The following is a 27,295-nucleotide window of genomic DNA, read 5'->3' on the forward strand; positions in this document are numbered from 1 at the left end:
TTATTATTATTATTATTATTATTATTATTATTATTATTATTATTATTTAATAATGCTTTCTCAATTTGTTGTTGTATGGAGTTGGTCGATTTGTGCAATGAACGACCCAATTGTTATTTACAACGAATTGTACAGTGGGTGTAGAAAGTATTCGTACATCGATCAATTTCCAAAAAAACTGTGTAAAATTGTAATTTATTAACTTATTTTTTATAAACAATGACATTCTACATATTCTCGAAAATCTCTAGAATCGATAGATTACAAAAAAAATAGCTATTTATGTAAGTTGCAAAATTAACAAGAAAAAAGCAATTAATCGATAGAAATGTTGAAGCAATAAAAATATTCGCACAACTGTTTAAAAGTACTTTACTGGAAATTGTATATTTTCGAATTCGCACGGAGCAATAAACTAATGTGTTTACGTTACAAACTCTACTGTAAATGGTTCGTCATAAGAATCGTATAATTACTTATTGCTTCTATACTTTGACCCCCTTTTCGCATTTTTTTTTGTTAATTTCACAAATTATATTAACTAGTAAATGTTGCTTGGACTATATCTATCTTAAAGATTTCCAAGAAAATGTAAAATATCATTGATTATAAAAAAAAAAGTTAAGAAACTACAATTTCACACAAAAGTTTTGGGGAAATTGATCTGTGTACGAATACATTCTACATCCACTGTATACTATCTCAAGTAGTTGATCCCTGTATATTTGGTATATACTGTCTCAAGTAGAGGTTTCCCTGTTTATTTCGTCTTTGGTCCCAGAGTACCAAGAGATCCTAAATCCCATTTATCTTGCCGCCTGTCGCATGACCGCCGCCGCGCGTATTTCCATAATATGTACACAATTGGTCCGAAGCATCCAAAAGCACGGGGTGGCGTATGATCGCGTGCCGTAGGTTTGTACGTCACATGACCGTCCAATTTCATCTGAACCAAGATAGAGCCGGCCAACTACGTATGTACCCCGCCCGTTTCTGGCGTAATTGAATACTCAATAGGATTTACCAAAGCGGACCAACGCGGTGGCCGCATCGATCGACACGACACACGCCAATATTTGATCCGTGTCAAAAGCTTTGGGGCAGATTCACCCACGGATTTCGAAAGGTCGTTAAACCCAATGAACGGCTTTCTCGCTCCTACCTGTACCCGCATTGTTCTATCCTCTTATCTTCCTCTCGCTTTCGACTTCATTTTCTCCAAGTTTCGCCTCTGTTCTCTTTTTTCCCCCCACAAAACAAACTAATCAACTCCGTGCGGTAAAAAGTGGTAGGGAACATTGTTGACGTTCAATATTTGTTTTCGATAATTTAGTGAAAATCGCGAACCTTGGAGAAAGTTGATCAATTTCAGACAGGATTGGATGTCGGTCTCGATTTCGAATTGTTTCCGCTATGGTCGTAAGTGTTGTATTCTTTCTGCATCAGGTTCTGCATATATATTTATTTATTACATATATTTATTGTGAATAACTAAATTACATTACTGAATTACATCGTAAGACAGGAACGCCACACTCTACCGTCTGGCGTCGCCCACGCCGCGCCTCAAAGCCCACATCTTACGTCATAGAATAAAAGTAAGTCGTCGTATGATCGTCTAGTATAAAGGATTTTCCATACGAGACTTTCGAATTTTGTTTTTTTAATAACAAAATACGTCATAACGCTTACCAGAAGTCGATATACACTCTACGTCGCTTTACCTGGTGTAAACATGAAAAAAGTTGCACTAACAGTACTTTACAACATTAAAAGTCATTATATTTATTTTCTTTCTGACGGAAATAACATTCTTTCTATTACAACTACGATTTATTAATTTTTCTTTATTATTATTATTAAACCTACTACTAAAACTGATTCTTCGAATAGAATTTTACTATCAAAAATAAACAATAGTATGGTTGACAACTGCAGCCAAGGATTCGCTATTTTCAGCACCTGTCGCCATCGAATAAATTGTCAATATACAATGATTCATTTCTTACTTAATATATAGTTAATTATTTTCTTTTCGATGTCATCGATGTAAATGTACAGATCAAACTTAAACTTATCTTTCGAAGTAAAGAATTTTTGTTTTTTCATAATAAAATATGCTTGTCAACGTAATCGTGGTAGGCACTTAACACTAAACCTACCTCGATCAATTAAATGACCGTTTTCAAATTATTGTATACAGTTCTTATATGCTACATATAAATTATATACAATTGTTTCATCCACTATTCAAGTTAGTTGTTCGTGAAATATTTTTGCATTTAATTGAAAAAAAGTGTCTCTAAGACTAGTTATTTATCCTATCACTATAGAAATAGTTACAAATGAATGTTGGTAGATTTAGTGTTAATTATAATCGGGTATAGTATCAATTAAAATGAAAAGATCGAATATATTTTACATTCAATTTATGTTTAGTTAAAATGTTTCACATACAAAATCCTAAAAACCTTTTTGGAAAACCCTTTATTGTACGAAATGTATACCACACGCGAGCATACATAAATATATATTAACACATTGCACTACAAGATAACTTGTAGTTTGCATTATTGCCTAGGACACCAATTACGAGTTTCCTCGTAGTTTGTTTACTTGCCATATTTGTGCAGTTACAATGAAATTCATAATACATCAGTGTAAATATGAATAGATAGCCTCGAGGAAGAGAACAAAAAACCAAGGATGGCTTACACGAATAGGAAATTTATTAATAAAAGAACAAAAAATTTAATCATACGAAGTTTATTCAAAATCAAAAGCAAAAGCAAACAAATATTTTTCGTAAGATCTCTTTTTAAAACAATACATTGTATATACTTTTTGACGATTACTATTAGTTTGTCTGGAAAGTCCGTGGCGATTTTTGGTAGGTGGTATACGTCTGTTTATATTGAAATGGTTGAAAACAATTAACATGGATGCAGCCCTTAAAAGGTGGAAAGATCGTGGAACAAAATGGTATTTATATAATTCAATAAATATATATCAAAATGTGCCTTTGAATTTTTCTTAAAAATTGCCATAAACTTTCTGGACAACCCAATATATATACTATAATTACAGATTCTAATAATACCTATAATATGATTAAATTAAATTAGCTTTTTATGCAATCCCGAAAACAAAAATGACCGCCAACGTATTAATATTGTTCTACACTAATATACGTTTACTTTGTTCTAAAACAAGGTAACCATCAGCATGAAATTAAAATAAATCTCTGAAAGCTAAAGGTACACATGCGTGGCAGTGTCTCTGAAGAGGACATCAATTCGTTTTAAAGTCCACAAGGAAACTCAAGCAAATTTTTCTCCCCTCATTCCCGAGGTTCGTTCCGATCTCTATTTTTGCATCGCGAGCTGGTTAGAGAAAAAAGCGACTACCAATAATAGAAATCCTTCGTCGGCCGCGTCTAATTTATCTTCGTTCTTTTCTACGTAGAACTCCCTCGCGTTTCTCCTTTTTCCTTCGCCTCCCTTTTTCTCCCGACCCGTCGACATTTATCCCGGTCTCCCCATCGAGGTTGGGGAGGAAAGAGACCGTATCCCAGCGCGCAGACAGCATCGATACGCCCGTGTTGTGCTTAGCGCCAGTACCTGCACGACAAAACGACTACGGCCAAATCCACAGGTGCGGTCGAAAGGGTGCTCACGTCGCGCGGAAATGCCTTTGAATCGTCGGAATACGGTCGTCGACAGGGTCGAGGAGAGGGCGACGAAAGCGACGTGCAATACGTGCATACATGTACGACAGGGGTGTCGCGGCTCTAAAGGATACATGCCCACGCTACACCCATCTACTACACCTACACTGGTTTTTTCAAATTGAAAAAACCGAAAACTTTATAAAACAAAATAGTCTTACGGTAATCGATTCATGCATTACAGAATTATGTGTGAACATACATAAGAAGAAAAAAGTTATTGAAATATGAACATCCTAATTCTGATACCATACGGCCCTGAACGAAAAGTCTAGCTCTGTCCTTGTCTAAAAAGGTGTCAGATTACTAATTGCGGTCGACTTAAGTTGTAAAGATCGATGTGCGACTGACTTTACGACCTCACAAGATCCCTTCCAGCGACTATACCAAAAGGGCTGGCAGGGAAACCTAGCGGCGAGCACGTTCGATTCCCGGCACTCTATTCCGGGATCCTGTATCGAACGTTGCTCAGAGATCCGATTCACTAAGGTCCTTGTAGCGAGCGCTATTCTTACATTTCTTTTATTATATTGTGCCGTAGTTTAGTATTCTTGTCATATTAGTTTAGTTTTATATTATATTTTATAATAAGTGTATCGACAAATAGTCGACTAGAAGACTGTACGTGGTGTGCGAACCATATTATTGCTGAGTATCATCGTCAATTACTGTAAGTCAGAGAATTCTCTTACTTGAAGTATATTTCTTTATTCTATTTCTTATCTCAATTTTATTCTATCCTTTCTCTCACTTTACCTCTCACGGGTCATCCAACTTCACTCACCCTGAGTGAGTCTTCTGTTCCGTTTGCCAATTTGCCGTAAAATCGGCTGGCGCCCTAAATCTTTATTTTACACAAATTCAATCTTTATTCTTTAGCAGCCATTGACCCAGGCCTCGCCGAGTGGATTTCTTCTCTCGATAAGTTAGCTTTTTCAAATTATCGTTTAATCTAAACCTAATAATTTGTCGAGAAAAGTAAATCGGTCTCGATACAAATAAAAATGAGTTCAAATGATTATTCAAATAAAAAAATATATTCCAATAATTACACGAATGAAACTATACTGTCCAAATACTGTTCGAATAATAATTTATTCGAATGATTAATTGAGTAACACCAGCTCTGGATGAGGGGAACACTTTACCTTGAACACCTAAAACAATTCGTCTCACTTGAATAATATTAACTTTATTCGTAATCTAGCAAAATGTTTATTTGAATATTCGAGTTAACGTTATTCTGCTATGTTTTTATTCCAATGAAATTTTCTTTGACAACTTGGTACAAGCTTACAAATAAGTTAGACATTATTCGGGAATAACGAAACATGATTCGTTCAAATAAATCTTCCTTGAAATTATGAATAAACTTGGCATTATTCGTGTAAGAAGAATTATTTCTTTATTTGTTACAAACTCGCAGAAATGCATGAAATTCAAAATTTCTATCATTCTCTTATGCATTTGTTGTTGTTTTTTAGAATGTATGCACGTACAAATTAGGTATCTACTAAATTATGGCCACTTTAAACCTATGAAATATATAAGACTTCCAAACATATTCTACTGTTCCTTGCATTTGTTATATAATAAGATATATTACATATGTGACATATGTTACATATAAGTAGACTGCAGATATTTATGGATTTATGATATACAAAATATACAAGGATACGAACAAATGCATAAATATATAAAATATAAAAAACAAAATACACCTTACGACATTCAGGAAAGAAAACACACTTTAATTTAAGTTTCACAGTCTATATGTAAGATATGTTATATATGTGATTGTTATACATCTACATAGAATCCATATTATAAATGCATAAACTGAATGGATGTGCAAACTTTGAATATTTTCATGCATTTGGGAAAAGCATCTAAAATGTGTGAAATTTTCATTTTGAGTTTCAAGCATTTACTATTTACTTGCGGAGTCTGCACAAATGTATACAATTTACTCTATTAAACTTCTCTGGCGGGACGAGACCATGTCGCAGCGCTTAGGCGGCATCGATATGCTCGCGTTGTGCTTAGCGCCAGCACCTGCACGACAAAACGATGACGGTGAAATCCACAGGTGCGGTCAGAAGGGTGCACACGTCGCGCAGAAATGCCCTTGAATCGACGAAATACAGTCCACAGGGTTGAGGAGAGGTCGACGAAAGCGACGTGCATATACATGCGTCATCGACTACTTCGTGCATACAACTCTCTCGTGCTCTGTCAATCTCTTCAGGGTAAAGTGTAAACTCGTAACCACTCTCGATTCGCAAAGTGACAACCTTCGACGCATGTGTGTACAGACCGTTTTACGTTGGACTGTATCAAGATTTTCCATCGCCTCGGCTCTTTATCTTACCCCCGAAGGAAATTAAATTTCCCTCGCAGAAGGTGCTCAGCGTGAAAAGAGTTGGAACACGACCGAGAAACGAACTAACTTTGTCCTTATCGGTGAATTCCTGCGAAAAGGCGAGTTATTGTTCATGGTAACTCACCGTGCAAACAACGGAATCGAAAGAGTTCCACGGTTTTCAAGTCGATGGAACTGTAACGTGGAAAAAGAACCTTCGAATGCACGCAAAGACGAATTTTCTAATGCCAATTCAATGGTGATTATTAGACTGCGGATCTTTATGCATTTATAGGAAATTTGAATGTGTAAGAAACTACAAAATCCAAACAATATCCAAGAATATAAAAAAGATTGAAAGTAAAGTTCATGTTATAATATTTGCAGAATAAAATAAATTTCTATTGGGGTTCAATTCTTGTAGGCACGTTCGCGAAGATTTTATTTTGCATAAAGATCCGCAGTCTAGTGATTATTGTCAAGTACTATTGTGTCGTTTGAATTCTTGCGAATTTTACTCGAGCAAATAGCACAAACTATGATCCTCGAGTTATTAGAAATTCTGTTTCTCGGATAGCTACGAACTTTGTTCCTCTAAATACTGATTTTTTTTTCTCAGATTGTCACAGAGTTTTTTTTCTCAAGATAGTACCATTTCCGCTCCTCAAATTGCTACAAATGTTGTTCCTTAGGTTGTCATCATTATTTCTCAAGTTAATACAAATTTTATTTTTCTGTTATTAGGTTGTCCCGAAAGTTTCTTTCGCGAGTTCCACTCAATTATTTTATGTGGTCGTATTTATATAAATAGACAATCTAATTTCATAGATATTCATGTTGTAACAGTAATGGAGCCAAATGAATCGTGCACAATTCAGTAATGTAACATAAAACATAAAATATTGTGCATGTATTACTTATTAATAAAGCGAAAGAAAGTTTTGGGACAACCTAGTACTATAAATTTTGTTTCTCGTTTCTCATATATCAAATTTCCTTTAGATTTCCCTGAAATTGCGTGGCTAATTAACCTTTCCATCTGAATTCTTAGCTGGGTTCTAAATATTTTATTTTGGCAAAGCCAATGATCAAATAATTCCACGGTTCTAACATCGCCGGAGTAGTAAGGCAAACGATCATTTTTGAACGCGCGCAGGGCGAATTTCATTTCTATCAAATTGGTAGTGGTTATCGTTATCTAGTTCTTCGTCTCGCGCTATGCAGATTAGATTCTCAGAAACGAAAGAGAGCTGGCGGAACACAAAGGAATCGGATGAATTCGGTTGGAGGGCACCTTTTCTTATCAAACTTAGCGTGAAATGTGCCGTATTGTTCCTCGTAATCTGTCGCGTATCATACAGTAATGAAGCGGAACGAATTTAATGGGACTTGGAGCGTAAGGAACGCAGCCATTATTCGCTGGAATTAATTTTACCTTGAGCAGTTCGACGTTAGAGAATCCCAGAACTCCAAGAACAAGGTACTCCCTTGTTAAAAGTCAGGATTTTTATCTCGATAAATGTTGTACCGAGTTGGTCGCCGCATTTTTGGATTTCACAGACATTTATTTCATACTTGGAATTATATTAGACGTTATCAATTAACTAAATTCAATAAAATTACTTATATTTGTTTCATCCACTAATGAAAAATTTTAATATTTATATTAAACACTCTATCTCCATGACAGAGTAATCAATGGATTAGTGAGGTTTCCTCAATAAAGATAAATTCTAACTCGACCTTAAGATCTATTTACACATATTCGTAACGCGTCAGTTCCGTATCTGTTCAGTTCCGTAATGTTCCATCAGTGTCAGTGATTTTAAATATTTTTCTGTTGTTTTTGAATGGGCATATTCACAAACGTCCGACACCGCTCCGTGACGTTATTGATACGGTACGGATGCGGAACTGACACGTTACGGATATGTGTAAATAGACCTTTATTCGGATTATTTATTATTAAAAATACATAAATGTTTTTGATAAATAATTCAAATGACCTACAACTAAAAGTAGTCTAAATGACACCGTGCTTGGGTTTATTTTCATTGAGAAAAATTCATTGATAATGCTCACACAGAGTCGTAAGAAAAAAAACATAAATTTAAATAAAAATTGGAATTATCGATAAATGAAACGATGATTTTTTATCATACAAGCAATCATTTGTTCGTCGATGTAAAGTATACAAATTTCATCTAAACACTTTTGAGATATGCTGACGTAATCACAATGAATCAAAGACAAATTAAATTACGTGTTCAAGCAAAAGAAAGAAATACACAAATTTTATATCTCTAACGATTTTAATACGAACAAATAAACGATTGCTTGCATAACCAAGGATCATCGTTTCATTTAAAAAACATAGAAATTGATACTTTGCATTAGTGGCTGACTGCGATAAAATCACCAACCATACTCTCGATAAGTGTCTCCACGAGGGTTTCAAATTCCTGGCTTTTATCGAAGCATCCCTGGCCATTTTGCGGGATGCATTTATATCGACTAGCCGAAAAGAAATTGAGATAATCGTTTCTACGGGTATCAGTATAGACACAATGCGATTATTCCACGCCTGTGTCAATTATCATAGTTAATAGCGTAAAATGAATGCACGTTTGCATAAAATGCGGCTGCCAGCTCTCGATGGACTAATTTTATTAATGTTAATGCACTGTCCGCATATATTCTACATCGCCCCGCCAGGTGCAATTTGTTAATCCAATACATCTATAAAATAGCTTGGCGAGAGCGAGTCCCAGTTTGATTGAATTCTCTCACGCAAAAGCCAGCGACGGACCAAATTTAGTGACACATTATCATTAAGTGGACATGATAAAAACGTGGACGTTGAAATTTTCTCTGATCTCTTTCATCTTCGGGGAAGAGTGTCGGGTTTTTACCTTGCGACGTGGCTCACTTTCTAAATGGAGAAAATTACCGTTGAAAAAAGATAACAACAGTGTAATTTTACGCACACGCTTAAGTGCACAGCTTGACTGGCTCTGAGCTCAATGATTGAACGACGGGACTTAAATCCACTGGTAGCTAAGCCTTCAAATGCATTGCGTTACTATACAAATGGATCATTCCACGTCAAATCGATCACTTGTTTTGGTCGATGTCTCGGATTTTGTTCCGAATAAGATATATTGTAGTTTACGTGAAATAAGGGGAGGTTTAAGTCATTATTTTGCTCGTTTCGAAACCGTTTAAGAAATAGAAGCCTTCAAATATTGCGATTTTTGCCCAATTTCGTAAAAATAGGTTTTACATTGGAATTTTTTCTTTGGTATTGGTGAAATCTGCAAAATATTGCATAAATCAGATCTGCTCCAAATAAAAATATATTCAGGAAGAACAATCCCTCTCGATTACAATGATAAAAAGAACAGGTCGATAGGATGAATAGTACCAGAGAAAAAGATTCAAATGTACAACGCATTTTCACGAAAATGGGCAAAAATCGCAATATTTGAAGGCTTGTATTTCTCAAACGGTTTCGAAACGAACAAAATGATAACTTAAACCCCCCTAATTTCACGTAAACTACAATATATCTCATTTAGAACAAAATCCGAGACATTTGACAAAACAAGTGATTGATTTGACGTGGAATGGCCGATATATATTTTATAATTTACTGAGAGTTACTGAGATCTTATAATTGGGGTATCTTATAATTGGGATATATGCGGCGCAGCCCCCCAGCATGCGTATAGGCGAGACATATGTTTTTCAATTTTTGTAAAAGGATTTTGCGCGAAAAGTATATGCCTCGAAATTACGGAAACTCACAGACGCGTAAGTGTATTCCGAGCCTAAACAATCGACGACTGAACGCTTACACACACACACACTGCCACAGACACGTAGCTATACGCAATATTCATTGAACTAGTAGCAATGATATTTTGCAAATATCTCGGAAACTAAGGCCGAGCGACGATTATATGTATAGGAAAAAGTTATTCACAATGTTGATTTCTGCAACATATTTAAAAATCATCAAAATCGTAGAGGATGTAGCTGTTCTCTATAATTACCCTTAACCGGGATCGGATATCTCGATGAGACAATGCCAATGCAACGACCAAACTTTTTTTTATTTATACTATTTTTGTCGTAAAACTGTTACCATCATATTCCTGATATTTTTCTGATTAAAATGAGACCAAACACGACGTAATTCGCAACATATTGTCTCACCGAAATAATCCCGGTGTTGGTCGCAATTTTCGCATGTCGCTCTGTCCTCTTCTTCATTCGCTGTCCTTTTCTACACTCGAAGTTTGTTGTCAAAACATTAGAAGATATAGTAACGACTGAAGGAGGCATGCAAAATCGGAGACCCAAAACATTGCACTCGAGGTTTTTATGTGTTTACACTTGACTCGAGTCGAGCGTCGAACGTAGAAAAGGATAAATAGTGAAAGAGAAAGAGGTCCGAGAAAAAAAAAACACTCGACAGAAGCGTATCAATCGGTTCGGATCATATTACACCGGTGTTCGGGGCTGCTCGGGCGAAACTACGGGCAAAAGAAATATGATTGGGCTGGCAGCGGGGGGTGGGTATTTGAGAAACATACAGAGTGTCCCAGCCAAAGTGATACGGAGCTCTAACTCCAAAACTATCGGCCGAATGCCACATTTCAAATATGGAAATTGCATGGTAAAGTGGGCTTCATGTTTCAGCGAGAAGGAATTTTTGTTAACTTTGTTATTTAACGAGATATGATGGTCTACTTTCGTTTTTCAAATGGAACTATATATCTTTTTTTATACCATGCGATAGTACTTTTCAAGACGAATTCATTAAGCTTTAATGTGTTTACCCGATTTTTAATAGTTTTCAAGCTATAACGCTTCAAAGTTTGCTAATTTTCAAGGAAAAATCTCGGTTCGGCCCCGGGCGCGGGCGGTCCCATTGATGCAGTAAGGACCATGCGGTTCTTGAAATCGATACGAAGGGTCTCGTTTGGGATTCTAGGCCCAATGAAGGAAAATGGGAAGAACCCCAATATTCTGAGCTTAGAATCCCAAGCGAGACCCTCCGTATTGATTTCAAAAACTGCATGGTGGTTACTGGATCAATGGAACTGCCCGAAATGTGTGTGAACTTGGCCCCGCACGTTTCGAATTTTGAATTTTTCTTTCTTTTGCCGTATTATGCTATATTTTTGCTGAATTGTTCCGTAAATAAGAGATCGATAACATCAATAACAATTAAGAAAAGAAATAAGCGAAATAAGCCGAAGCTGTCGGCAAAGATCAAATAATGTGGGAACTCCATGATAAATGCACACTTTCAATCACGAGCTTGTGCATTTATCGAGGCATTACTGCACTCCGCTACTCGCGAGCGCGTGCGAATGCAAATGCAAATTCTTAACGTCTGATTCCTAACTTTGCCAACGCTGCGAAATCTGGCGATCTGACGAGATTTTGTAATCAGGACAAGTTGTTGTGCTAATCTAGCACAATCCAGCACAATCAAAGAAAATTCGAAAATATCCAAATTTTTAATCACCGCCATCTTTTTCTTGTTAATTTTTATTAACCCTCGAACTGATCTCAATTTTTAACGGACGTGTCTCGTGTATTGTAAGTAGCACAATTTAGTACAACTTGCAGAATTCGATTATCTATCGCCGTTCGCAAATTGTACGAATATTAAACTTTTTATTCCTTAAAATTCAACATTTTTTATCTGCAAAGTGAATAGAGATATCGAATTTCTATCAATGGCATAATGTAGCACAAATTAGTACGAATCTTTTTATCGAAAAAAGTTTTTTTCGGCAAAAGTACGGCGTTAGTATAGTTTTGGTTTTATTTCTTTTCTTAATTGTTATTGATGTTATCAATCTCTTATTTACGGTACGATTCAGAACAAATATAGCACAAGAACACGGCACAAGAAAGAAAAACTCAACATTCGAAAAGTGCGGGGCTAACTTCACACACATCCGCCTGGGACCGAACCGAGATTTTTCCTTGAAAATTAGCAAACTTTGAAGCGTTATAGCTTGAAAACTATTACAAATCGGGTAAACACATCAAAGCTTAATGAATTCGTCTTGAAAAGTACTATCGCATGGTATAAACAAAAATATATAGTTCCATTTGAGAAACGAAAGTACACCATCATATCACGTTAAATAACAAAGTTAACAAAAATTCCTTCTCGCCGAAACATGAGCCCCACTTTACCATGCAATTTCCATATTTGAAATTTTGCATTCGGCCGATAGTTTCGGAGTTAGGGCTCTGTGTCATTTAGGCTGGGACACGCTGTACACACCCTTCGCAGTCAAAAAATTAAAAATGAGTACAAGACGAATGGTATAAAAAAGAGAATATTTTGAAATGAAGAAACTGTACTCCTTTGAATATACACATTATAGAACATTTGTTTTGTCGAAAATTTGACTGAAATTAAGTGAATATACAGTTTATAACTTCCATCTTTATGCAATTTTCGGGGCATATGTATAGAAGTCGCTTTCAACTCGTTTTTTTACTACTTTTACAGTTGACTTACACAGATAGATACAACAAGAGCTACAGAACTTAACAAACGTTGTAAGAACTCCAGCGTCACAAGCGTCAAAAATAAACGTCGCATGGTGCGCAAATTGAATTCACGAAAACCAACTCCTGCATACCTAGTTTACGCACCACACTGCTTTGTTTCTGAAGTAGCAGCAGCGTCATATTCTTATGACATCAAGACAAGTTTTGTGCCTGTTATTGTACAGTCAAATATCGTCCTCACACGTAGTATAGCATAAACGAAGATATAGGATAAACCAAGTTGTCTTTAATAACTTCCAACCTAAAGTCACTATTTGGAGCTATCATTTCTTTATCTGAAAATGTACCATTATCGTGAAAATGACGTTCGTTGTAACTAAAAATGTTTCCAATAGCAACGTTCATAATAGGAAATGAAATAAATCGCACGATAAGCTCAACTTTTCTTTCCGCCACATTAAATTAGCATTGCTTTAATCAAACGAATAAAGATTGATAATGCTCTGTAAAGGTACGACTTCCTCGACATTTCGCAAAGCCAGTTATCAAGAAACGTACATTTTGTGGAAAAAATTGTTCCACGAGGGAAATGAGAACGTTAATGTCGGATATATTCGTACGTCATGAAAATACATTGTAATTCTCTGTCTTTAGTGCAAAAGCGCTTCTACGAGAACGGTATATCATAAAATTATCACGAAGAATGCCTGCACTATAGAATTTCTCGTAAAAATAAAAGAATAGAGTGAAATTCATATACGAATCATTATGTTCAAATAAAAAGAAATCTATTCGAACGTAAAGTAAAGCGTGCAATGCAATTCATTCCTTCAAACTAATTTTATGCGTCTACTAGGATTAATTATCAAATATTCTTCTCTCACGAGGAATGTAAATCTTGTACTACTATGACGTCGAGAAGGTTTTAGTCTATGAATAACTTGCTTGTTTTCTTCCTTACGCTTTTTAAAATTTTAATTGCGAATTAGCTTCGATTTTCCAATGCAGAGTGAAAAAGAATCAATAGTAACTGTAAAAATTGTATTCTTTGACTTGTTTGAATTCGATCTTGCCCAAGTTATGGAATAATTTTTCATTTCAGTATGTGACTGACTCCTAAAAATTAATTAGTTCTTTTATACAAGGTGATCCTGAACTATTTGATCGAACTTTAGACGTAACAACAAATATTTGATGTAGACTCTTCGAACAAAGAGATACGCAGCATTGTCTCGATGATTAATAAACAGTACTATCGTTCTTATCGTTATACGATACTTATGGTTTACATTGTGATGTTTACAGGTTCAACATGATCATTCGAAAGAGCAAATCGTTGCGTTAATGATAAAACGTGAAACACAGTGTACTTGATTGTGAGTTAGAACGTGTAATTTTTGTAAGAAAAAAAAACATTCAAGTTTCAGAAGTTATTAGTCATTGATATTAAGCAAATTTCTTGGAGTACGAAGCATCGATTTGTCTGAAATATTTTAATTAATAGGTGGCATTAGTAGAACATCCTGACAAAATTATGTGAAACAGTTCAGGAACGCCTTGCATATTACGAACAGATTAGGATGAGGATAATTTAATATTTTTGGTTACTTACGATATTTGACGTGCAGTTTAGGAACGGGATCTTGCGGCCAAGCCACGTTCTGCGCGGCTAAGCTGATTAGCGCCAAAATTCGCAACGATGTGCTCATTTTGGTAGCGAGTGGCCCTGCAGGGTATCTTATGAATCAGCGGTAGCTGTCAATCCTCGACATCGCCGCTCCGATCGTCATTCCTGAAACGACAAGAAAATTCCTACCGTTAATAACAAACGATTACCAACAAATTAAGCAATTATTAACATGTTTCCTATATCATTAGACACTTTATCTTCCAATCTGTCGATAAACAATCGATGGACAATTAAACTATATATGATTTTACATAGTTCTTACAAATTGTTTAATCTTATAGTTTTAGTATAATTTTCTTATAATTTTTTTAAAACGAAATTTGCAATATTTTGTCTGTTTAAATTTGTACTCTAGAAAGGATCGAATATATAGGCTAAACCAACAGAATTTGATGATTCCAATTTTCAACGAATTTGTAAGTCAATTTGATTTAATTGCAAAATTTAATATTTGAAATGATAATTCGAGGATGACAGCGTTGATTAACTGTTTGAACGGTTTTGCAATTTCTGTTTTTATTAGATGATTCGCAGAGATTAAATTTTATTAAATTACGAAACGCTTTACTGCAGATTACGCTGTACTGCAAATAATATAATTAACAGATAACAAATAAAACCAGAGTACAGCAGTATATTCGTAACAATTGCTCTTTTTAACAGTTATATTTTTATTTATTCATCGTGAAATACTGTGTTCTACAGTTCACATTCCAGTTTTCCCTTAATGAAAATTACATAGACAATTGTTATCACCTATGCGATAAGAAATTTAGTAGTTTTATCTGTGGTAAATGTAAAAGGTGTTTATTTGTTATTTCATAAACAAATTTTATTTAATTGGAATGTGGAGAACCACATTCCAGTATTCGATACATTTAATGTAACGCTGCAATTTCTGAATTTGAAGTACTTTTCAGGCAAATAATTCGCTTTAATACCAACAAAATTAAATTCTTTTATTTTGAGAACAAATTATTTTCTTTAAAATGTCTTGGAATTCAGAAATGAAAACGTCGCGCGTCGCGTTAAATGCAACAAATTTAAAGTATTTAGTTCTGGTTCAGAAACAATTCTTTGTTCTCTCAATTTGTACTCAAGATTTTACCTGGAAAGCAAAAGTGGAACAAGAAAAGTCATGTACAGCATTTTGTACAAATTATTAATGTACAAATATGTTGTAAATAATGAACACACGTGAAGAGACTTATTAAATAGATATATTAATACAAAAGGATGAGATATACATAAGTACGTGGTTAACGCTTGATTGCGTATGTGCGACTGACTAATGTCGCGTAATTCGACCTCGTGGCCCGCGTTGGTAGCGTACACAGCGACCCAATCGTATGTTACTCGTAACCAATAGGTAATTTACCGACTATTAAAATAGCGGAACCGGGAAAAACAAAAATATCAAGGCATTTCAAGAGGATATCAAGAAACTTAAGTCTCGAGAGAGTCAGAAGAAAAATACTGGTAAGTACCTGACCACCTTCGAGAAGTATACGAACGGAGCGCGATATTTCTTAGGTCAAAAGGAAATACAGAAACAGAGTTCTTTGCCAGAATTCAAAGAACTTTTCACCATGATGAGTTGGAGGAATCTAAATTGTTACACCGCAAAGTAGTGGAGATCGTTTACCTATTAACCCCTTGCAATCCCAGAAGCTTGATTCAAAAGTAAAACAAATAAAACCAAGATACAGGAATTTATTTAAATTGCGATAACTCAGCAAAAAAGTCGTAGTCTCGTTCAAAAAGAACAAGAATTAACGTAAAGATTCTGAATACCCACTCCTTTCCTCCACGTCGATAAAAATTGTGACACAAACTATTTGAAATGGAGAATTCAATAAAATTAAACGCATTGACAAGTGATCGATAAGTGATATCATTACTTCAGTTTTTAACCCTTTGCACTCGGGAGGTGACTCTCGGTCACCCCTAGGTTCGACCCAGCAAATCAACCAGCAATAATGTTTGTTTAGGTTTAATTTCTTTGGAACTCGAAGTGTCGATAAAATGATTGTCTGTGAGGCAAAGGTAATCTGATTCTAAAATCTCAAATTAGAGATTTCATTTTCGAAGTCAATTTAACCTTAGTATTCGTGGCAATAGAATGCTAAGGAAGTATCTCGAGATGCTGGTAGATACCAGGAAAAAACGCCTCGAGTGCAAAGGGTTAATATGCTATTCTAACATCGGTGTAAGCTTATATTTCACAAGAATACAAAATTATGGACTCCTTTATTTTCCAAGCGATTAATGCTTCTTTCGTTTGCGTACCTACGCGGTATAGCCGACAAGGAAAGCAAAGTGATCTAGTTACATAAAACTAAATCGAAAATACAGTGGGTGTAGAATGTATTCGTACACCGATCAATTTCCCAAAAAACTTTTGTGTGAAATTGTAGTTTATTGAAGATGTTGATAGAAATTGAAATTGTATTCTCGGAAGTCTCTAAGATAGATACAGTCCAAACTACATTTACTAGTTAATATAATTTGTGAAATTAATAAAAAAATGCGAAAAATGGGTAAAAGTATAGAAGCAATAAGTATTTGTACGATTCTTATGACGAACCATTTACAGTAGAGTTTGTAATGTAAACACATTAGTTTATTGCTCCGTACGAATTAGAAAACATCAAATTGCCAGTAAAGTACTTTTAAACAGTTGTGCGGATACTTATTGCTTCAACATTTCTATCGATTAATTGCTTTTTTTCTTGTTAAGTGGAGTAATAACTATTAACGCCTCAGATATCTTCGAAACTATACAGTCCCTGGCCACCAAGTTATGAGGAAGGTGTATGCGCGCGCGTTAGCGTAACGTTATCCTCCCCCTTTTTACGATGAATTTCTCTGCCAAACAGTACGAGCACTTAATTCGGGACTTTGGCACTAAATTAGCACCTAATTGACACCTTATTTTGCAATAAGTTTAAATTTGTTTATCGTTAATGGAGGGGCTAACTTAACGGGGGTTAATCTAGCGATAATCCAGCCGACTAACGCTCAAGAATCGTTCATTGCCTGCAAAGGGATTCAACACCACATCTGACCCGCGACAATCTAATGACGAGAAGGATCTGGTTTTAGCTAGCCCAAGAAAAAGTTTCTCGCGTGATCGCATTAAAAATGCAGACATTTCTTAAATCTCTCCAGTTCTTAACAATCGAGTATGGCAGAGGCGCGAGTAGAAGCTAAAGTGTCTTTGTTCCATTTCGCGGGCAACTTCTACACGCGAGATTTCTTGCAGAGGTGTACCACCACCTGGCAGGCCAGAGATAGGCTAGCGAGGGAGAAACAAGAGAGAAGGAAGCGGGTACCAAGCAGGATAAAAGGCTAACGAGGAGAACGTAGGACATCGTCGTAGTCAAACCAGTGCGGCGAAGACGATGAACAAGACGACGATGGTATGCATTATGCAGAGAGGTCGCCAGCTGGAGCTTCTATTTGTCCGCCTGCCACGCAGCCGACTACCGACTATGACTTCGAATACGCTCGCGATTAGGTGAAAAATCGTATGCACGCGCACACTTCAGCCCTAACATATTGGCGATGGATCACGTACGTACGCGTTATTCAGAAATTCATATATGTACCTGTCTCAAAACAAATTTATAAAATAGTATGAACGATTCAATTTCACTACGCAAATGGTATAATTACAAATTCTATTCTTCAAGTTAATACAAATTTTTGTTTCTCAAAAAGGGAATTTTTCAGGGAAAAATTCAAAGGCATATAATATATATACATACATATATTTATTATATTACATAGGTGCTATTTTGTTCCACAACCTCTCCACCTTTTAAGAGATGTATACATGTTATTTGTTTTCAACCATTTCGATATATTCAGACCTGTACCACCTACCAAAAATCGACATGGACTTTCCGGACAACTCAAATATATAAATTTTTTATATTTATATAAATTATGAAAATTAATGAATATTTTATCTTTTTTTATAAATATTTTATCCATTGATAACATATTTTCTTTTTGAATTCAAAGAAAGAAATGTACTAAGTTCATGCATCCTAGATATCTGTTTACTTCAATGCACCTTCAAAAATAATTCTTTTAGTTACTTAATGAAACTTGTTACCCACAAAATGAGATACTGTACAGTCAACGTGTTAAAGGATTTAAATAATTAACCCTTTGCGCTCGAGGCATTTTTCTATAGAATCAAATCGAGTCCATTTTTATAATAAATTTCTGTAAAACCAAAAACTCTGCTTCGAAAAGAAACATCTAAAAACATTCACGACTCAATGTATATTATTTCAATTAATAATAAGCTGCATTTTGATATAAGTAAAATTGAAATTGTTCATTCAAAAATCACTTTTAAATTACATATGTCGCCCTAGAGGCGCCACTCGAGCGGAAACGGTTAAATTACACAATTTAGTACCACTGAAAATTACTGAACATATATCCAAAGTAAAATATACGAGGAAACGTAATTTTATAAATAATAATTCACATAGTACATCAATTTTTTTTCAAGGTGGTAAGTATCCACATATTAATGGACGGTGGTTTGTATGACGGCTCTCGTCGAATCAGGCTGCATATCTAATGTCGCTAACCACCACCTCCCTTGGCATCTTGTACACAGGCGCAAAACATACAACTTAATTCCGTTCGCCTTCGTAACCGCTCCTCGCGAGACGCTTAAAATTCAGCTTCGACGTTGGTTGGCGTCGTTTACGTTGTTGTTGTTCGTGTCACGCCTCGAAATGCGTGGAAGGACTCAACAGTGATCCGCATAGCGAATCGATAACCCTGCCTTCTGTTTTAACTCTCGTCTCATACAAATCGTATTAGTATAATTAGATTTCTCTGCGCGAATGTAAAGATCGAGAGTCTTAAATTCAATTTAACCGTGTCGCCGCGAACTGCGCCCAACTCTGACGGAAGAACGCGCGAGGAAACGATCCCTCGTGATTTTTCGAACCACTCCAAACTCTATTAACCCTTTGCACTCGAGGGGCGACTCTCAGTCGCCGCTAGCTATTACTCGAGCGGCGACCGAGAGGCGAAAGTCTTCGTTAATATTGGATTTCGTTGAAACTCGAAGCGTTGATAGCGACATACGGAGTCGAACAATTGAGTAGTGGTTAAAACTTTCAATACCCGACTAAACCTCTCATTTCTCAGTTTTTTATAAGCTTGTAGTTCGCTTATGATACAACTCACAATGATTCGCATATTGATTCTATTTTCATATTCATTATTCTTTCTTATGTTTTGCAAGAGCTAACAAGATATTTCTAATATTTTATATTAATTCATGAATAAATACTTAATGATGTAATAGTGGTAAAATGCTACGCCTTAAAATGGCGGTAGGATATTTTATTTTAGATGTGGCCGCGAACATTTTCGACTCTCTAATCGGAGTACAGTTATCTCTAAATTTTGTATTGTTTTGGAAGTCTTGAAACCCTTAAAAAATGAATCTTTATAGTGAGAACAATTCGAGAGCAGATGAATATGATTTTACACCGTAACAAGACGAGGACACTCGTTTGAAAAATACGGAACATAGCATTAAGAACTTCTGTTTCTTAAGATGTAAAGATACATAAAATACTAAAATATATTTTTAAAATCGTCTAGAGTTGCTGGCATATTCTACTGAAAATGTCAAGCGCAAACAGTTTTTGTCACGCATTTCTTAACGGGAGTTAACTTAACTTCGACGCTGGTCCAGTAATCGATGCTTTCAATTTGTAATTCAATTTTTATACTACATGCTAGCCGTTTGCTCGTAAACCGTTACTTTTGGTGCGAGCTAGCCGCTACATAAGTTTATCTTTAAAGGAAATGAATTCAACAAACAATAGTATGGAGTTATTTTGTTGCAAACACAGTGAGGAATATAATAAAAAAAGACATATTGCGAAAATATCAATATTTAAATATTCTAAAAAAAAAAAAAACTTTATTCCACTACGACGAAAGTTTGTTGAAAATAATTTTGTTTTTATAGAGGATATACCACAGTGCTACATATGTACAATATATATCAAACGAGTAGAAGACAAATTGAAAATACTGAAATGACCTCGCGATCGCGCAACCTCGATCCAACTGCGAAATTGTAGGACAAATTAGATGGGAAAGTGAGAACGAAATGTCTAAACAGTGAGACACAGTCGTGGACACAGGTAAAAACGAGGTGGAAAGAAATCCAAGCAGAAACACTAGAAAAAGTTGTCGTTAGAATGCTGAGGTTGGTGTAAACGGTTATTTCAAAACAGAGTGGATATAGTATAGACAAACGAAACATTAAATTATTTTGTAGGGAATTTCTGATCTTATGCATTTATGGTATACACTAATATGAAAAATATACAAAAATTATGCAGTATGTATGTAGAATATATTCCATTAATTAATATGATAATATTAATATTTCGAATTGCAAAAGTTAACATATATTTATCATATTCTCTTGTATTATAAATCCATAAAATCCGTAGTTTAATGATAACATTCATAGACGTTTAAACAAAGTATTTTTCATCGTAACTAAGCAATTCTAAGACGTGATTTTTAGGACAATTAACTCTAATCAGTATAAAAACATTTATATATCTTTATCTTACATATGATTTTAAAAATAGTATTCAATTATTTTTATATTCTACTTCTCCTACGGTAATGAAACGTTCGTTAAAAATTATTTTCATTAAGAAATAATTACACGGCATACATTTTTTATTTTGTTTCATCCATAGTAGTGAGATGTTCGCTAAATGTTATTTTCACTAACAATAAGATATAATTACACTGCGTACATTTTGTATTCTACTTTTTTTACGATAATGGAATGCTCATTAAATATAATTTGCATTAAAAGACAATTCCCCTATTACAAAATAAACACGGTATTGATTTGATTTCTGCTACAGTGGGTGTAGAAAGTATTCGTACACCGATCAATTTCCAAAAAAACTGTGTAAAAATGGTAATTTATTAACTTATTTTTTATAAACAATGACATTATACATATTCTCGAAAATCTCTAGAATAGATAGATTACAAAAAAAAAATAGCTATTTATGTAAGTTGCAAAATTAACAAGAAAAAAGCAATTAATCGATAGAAATGTTGAAGCAATAAGTATCCGCACAACTGTTTAAAAGTACTTTACTGGCAATTTGATGTTTTCTAATTCGTACGGAGCAATAAACTAATGTGTTTACATTACAAACTCTACTGTAAATGGTTCGTCACAAGAATGGTACAAATACTTATTGCTTCTATACTTTTACCCACTTTTCGCATTTTTTTTTTCGTTAATTTCACAAATTATATTAACTAGTAAATGTTGTTCGGACTATATCTATCTTAGAGATTTCCGAGAATATGTAAAATATCATTGATTACAAAAAAAGAAGTTAAGAAACTACAATTTCACACAAAAGTTTTTTTGGGAAATTCATCGGTGTACGAATACATTCTACACCCACTATAGGTGTCCGGATACTTATGAACGGTAATGTATACGCTGTTATTAACCCCGACTCGTATGGGTCCTTTTATTTTCTTGTTACTTTTAATGTTCTAATCTTTTTCGCACGAATGGGCATGCAATCTTCACAGCCTCGGGGTACGCGCAGCGCGATAATAAATTCACCGAAAACCGTGCAAGCCTTCCCCGAGGATCGCTTGGAAACGGGTGAAACGCGCAGCACGAAAATACAGACAAAGTGTTCGCTAAGGTACGTATATCAGAGAGGCGAGCCACTCTTAGGCGTGGCTCGCCCTACTTTCAAGGTACGAGACGAGCTGTAGATCGAGAGTCACTTCTCTCCAGCATCGTCACCGCTCGGTTTCCGATTCCCCGTGGTAGCTGCAACCAAACCAGACTTTCTCTTACGTCAGACAAGTCAGGAGCCATCGCGTCGCGCGATCGCAACCCGCCCAGCTCCCAAGATCGGATTGGGAAAACCCTCGCCGAGAGACAAAAAAGAATCGATTTAATTTCTCTCGATCGGATCGCTGGCACGGCTAAAAAAAACCTCAGGCGGAGAGGAAGGGATTGCAAAATCAAGCAAACAGATCCAGGAATCGAGGGAAGACTTCGACGACGACACGTAGAAGCTGAACGAGTGCCTTCGTCGCGTCAAAGTAATCGAACGTACGAGCAGAGGCGACTGTCGAGGACCAAGAAAATTAAAGCGCGATGTCCCGTCGACGAAAACCGATTTGCCGACATTTTATCGTAGCCCTGTGTCTCGATCGTGAGAAATCGTGATACCAGTCACGCGTGGACAGAGATGACTGATTTTAGTTAGAATTATTTAATGGCTTGATAATGAAATCTTGGGAATTTATAGATGTGAACAGAGCTGTCAGTTGTAGGTGTGTAAAATTAACTATTAATTAGGGGAAGCTTTTTGTATACGAAAGCCGTGTGTCACTTTTTGTATAATCAATTATACCAAAATTGTAAAGGGATATTAACGCTAAAACTACCAAGATGATCAATTTGACCCAAGTATTCGAACACTCTTTTAAATTCATTCAATTATGAACAATTTTTTTTATCGTTATATTTGGAAAAAATTACTGTGATACAGAATTAACTATATCGATAACTTAATTTCCATCTCCTCTCTCTAATTACAAGAAATTTAGACGTATGTATACAGAATATGTATGCATTGAATAGTAATTTTAGTGTCACCCATGAGAAGAACGAATGATCTTGTCAAGAATATTGGACATTTTTTTAAGGATCCATTTCTTGTACCAAAATAAGAAGAAAAGTCCTTTTTTAACCGACTTCGAAAAGGAGGAGGTTACTCAATTTGACATGTATATATATATATATTTTTTTTTAATGTTTGTTCGCCGATTACACCGAGATGACTTGACCAATCGGAATGAAACCTCTTGCATCTTATAGAGTATAACCCCCAGGTGGTCCCGTTATAAAAACGTTTCGGGAATTGTCATTTTTTACCTGATTTTTCTATTTTACTATCCGATATTTCGTAGCAGAGATATAAACAGTCAAAGTTTTTGTGCGTGTTAATAATACATGACCACGTGTTTCTCATGGTGAAATATAAAATGATGAAATATAAACGTTACGTGATTATATATACAGGGTGTTCAAAAAAAAGCATTCAATATTTATATGGTGTATAGGGCACACTGTATTGAGTAAAAAAGCTTTAGTAAACATAGGTCCAAAGGTCAACCGTTTCTGAGGTATAAACATTTTTGTTTGCTAGTATCATGATTGACTTACTTGCTTCCATCGCATGCGACGTTTATGTCAGTGTTTATAAATTGCGTTCTGAATGTTCCCATTCAAGTGCCGACAATTTCGTCAATTTCATTTTTTTCAATTTCGTGTACAGAAATAAGCGGTGGACACGTGGAAAATCTTCTATAAATATCGAAAACCCAGTAGTAAGTCAATCATGATACTAGCAAACAAAAATGTTTATATCTCAGAAACGGTTGACCTTCGGACCTATGTTTACTAAAGCTTATTTACTCAGTACAGTGTGCCCTATACACCATATAAGTATTGAATGCTTTTTTTTTAACACCCTGTACTCTTCTCGATTTCTTTTTACACGCTAAAACGAAAGTTTTATGTATATTTGCACTGATTTTGGAGAAAACAGCTTATAACACTATGTTTAGCTCTCGCCATATAATTTTGAATGATATTCACAAAAATAAACAAAATGGAACATTCATGTATTAGAGGTGTGTGCAGTACGTATTGGTGAAATAAAAACTATTCTCTTTGGCAAGCAATAACGAAACTTCCACAGGTCCGCATAAAGCAAATATCACTGGCGGATTCACGTTCGATATAAATTGCTTAGAAACGCGGAAAACATGAAACACGCAAAACTGCGCATTTTTTTTTAATCAATAGTTATTTTCTGTACAGCAATGTACCGTTTACTGCAGCACTTGAAAAAAGAACAGTTTAGTGTTAATGAAATGTGTTAGTTCTTACGCCATTGCACTAAGTAGTACTCATTAGTTGAAATTGTAGATAAATTGTAATTTATGATATGTGTAAATATGACCATCATATTACTCAAAAACATTTATTAAAAGTTTTCAATGTCAATGTATGTACATTTGTGGTTAGAAGATATGTTATCCAATGTTAATTGTTTTAAAAATATATTCTGTCAAAGTAAATTAGTTTTATCCTCTCTACCGCGACAGTTATACTAACGTAAATAATTGACATATACATATATTTTGTTGCTGTATGAAATATACTTTTGGAAGTTTTCACTTTTTAATTTTTCTTTAATTCATTATAATTTACTCAAAAATGAAAATTTTAAAAAATAGTAAAGCTACATTTTAACAATATCCTTAATAAAGTAGAAACTTTTCCACTTTTTTAATTTCAGATCAGCAATCTCGCAATGCAGCGGTTGCAAACTATGCAAACATACTCGGCGGAGCTGCGGTAAACGAAGTTGATGCGTCGCCACTTTTCTACATTTTTCAACATAAAGTTTTCTAGATATTCTTCAAAGAGTATATATTTATATATTCAAATTGAAACTTTCTAGATCGCATAGTTTCCATGTTAAAAATTCCCATATATTGATCTGTTTGTGTCATGGTAGTTGAAAAGAACATTCACCTTTCAGTCCAAAGAAAGTACCGATGCTTGGGAACTTTTTTCTAGAGCCACCAATTTCTTTCTTCTCATACGTAATGAAAAATCTGTAAGACTTGCCGATATTTTATTACAAACTTTACATGCTTTTATAGCAAAATAATTCTTAACGAAATAGATATTTTGTAAAATTTTCAGGTAACAACAACATTCATCTATATTTAAAAAATTCCATTTTTAATAATCATTTCTAACCATTAGGTTCAAAAGAATCCATGCCACGTTGCAATTCGTCAATTCTGATAGCGTAAAACAATCACGTATATACTTTCTATGCAGATTAATATTTTTCAATATACAGTCAGTGTAATAAGTATTCGTACAGGAACTATTTATTTTAAATGGGTTACTGTACGAATACTTATTACACTGACTGTAACTGGCGGAAATACCGTTCAAAGCATGTACTCTTAAAATATGTCTCGAATATTTATATTAGATCAGTATCGCCCACAAAAAGTTCCAAAGGACCATATTTCATCGACCAGAACGATGCCATTCCTCCTGGACAAACCGTACTACTTTATTAAATAAACAAATATTTGTCTTCTTTCAAAAAAATATCTTCACTTCATGCCAGATCTACATTCGTACAGATCAAAATTTTCATTCGTTTTCGTGTTTCAGATACACGATTTTATCCAATATCAGTTTGCACAGTAGAAAAATGCTTTCAAGAGCTTCATCTAAGTACCTTAAAGTGAAAGCCGATATATTTCCATGAAAAAATTTTCATGCGTACATAAAAGTTTGATCAACGCATGCGCGAAGTTTAAAACCAATTGCCTTTTAATATGTCCAACAAAACTATCATCAGAAAGAACGTTTCTTGCACGTTCGCAAAGCCCTCGAGCGGAACGTGATTCAAGCGCAGAATGATGAGATCTCCTTCTAAATCACCAGCGTTATCTGTAACTGGTTCGTGTGTTTCGCAGGGGGTAAAGGGTAGAATCGTGGCTCGGGAAAACGGCCACTGGAAAGTAAGAGAAAACCGAGAGAAAAGCCGCGGCGCCGTGGCGGTATGTTGGTATAACTCGTGGCATCGCAGACACAGGTAAAGAAGAGGCACGAGACTGGGAGAATTCGCGGGCAAGAGCACCGAGCAACACCGGAGCACGCCCCGTCTAATTATCCATGCGCTTTGTGCGTATAGTAGTCGAGTAAAAAGCAACAGCGGCAATAGCATCGGGGCCGCGAGACCGACATGGCCGCTCGGACCGTGGATAATTCTAGGCCGATCGCTCACCGTTCAACGAGCCGAGGATCAAAGCAAAAACAGTAGGCGCGCAGCTCTCGTCTTGCTCGCGATTTCCAGCTTGGTGAAATCCTCGACGATTTTCTACCGTGATCGTTTGTTTCGTACCAACGCGCCTTTCAAAGAGGCGTTCACCTATACTCCTCCCTCTTTCCTTCTCCTCTCTTTTTGCTTCCCGTTCTTTTTTCCTCTTCTTTTCTTCCCTACCCCCGTCGGTACCGCGCAGTGCAACACCTCAACTTTTTCTATTTTTAACGGTGCGTTTACACCAACCGATCGTATCGAGCGCATTGCCGCGAGTCTATCGCCAATTTATATCGCGCCCGATAAATCGGCAGTGTCTGATGCGCGCATCAAAAGTTCACTGCACCTGAAGCGATCCATTTTTATTCCCCTTCTATTTTGTCCTGGAAAACAATACTTATTCTATGAATATATCGGCCATGAATTCGCGGGGGCGTACGCTCGCACGGGACTTCACCTCGCGTCGACGTGTTTACGACGCTGCGCGTGGTCGCCGGCTGCCATCGAATAGCGATCAGAGGATTTACCGATTTTTTCAATTATCGGTAATTCAGTGAAACGTTCTGTCGATACCGGCTCATCGTTGTTCGATCCCTGAACTGTGGAAATTGAAAATAAACAACGGTTTGTTTTCAATGGAACAAATGTTTTGCTGCCGTGTAATCGAGGGTAAAAGAAAATTATCGTATAGTCTGTCCCATAAATATTCCGTATTCTCAGCGTACATATACTGAAGACATTTGTCGAATTTTAACGACACGTTTCATATTCCCAAATACATATTTTATTATACATACATATAATGCAAAGAGTATTCATATACATATTTAGATATAATAAAACGTATGTTTATACATATGTATATACTCATTAGGTAGAATATATGTATATACATATATATGTATACAGGGTGTCCCTCTGCGTACATACATATTGAAGAAATTTGTCGAATTTGAACGACACGTTTCATATTCCCA

The 27,295-nt window shown here is 35.5% G+C and overlaps 1 protein-coding gene across 1 annotated transcript in view; it reads right to left on the reverse strand.

Moving 5' to 3' along the window:
- The window catches only part of LOC128891288 (semaphorin-1A-like), a 588,517-nt gene that overhangs the window by 461,883 nt on the left and 99,339 nt on the right, over window positions 1-27,295 (reverse strand). Inside the window, exon 2 of the mRNA XM_054150707.1 lies at window positions 14,251-14,430. Within this exon, the coding sequence (XP_054006682.1) occupies window positions 14,251-14,347 (97 nt within the window). The 5' untranslated portion in view covers window positions 14,348-14,430. The remainder of the gene's footprint in view (window positions 1-14,250; window positions 14,431-27,295) is intronic.

Source organism: Hylaeus anthracinus, unplaced genomic scaffold, assembly GCF_026225885.1.
Source record: "Hylaeus anthracinus isolate JK02 unplaced genomic scaffold, UHH_iyHylAnth1.0_haploid 12001, whole genome shotgun sequence".
Lineage (NCBI taxonomy): Eukaryota > Metazoa > Arthropoda > Insecta > Hymenoptera > Colletidae > Hylaeus > Hylaeus anthracinus.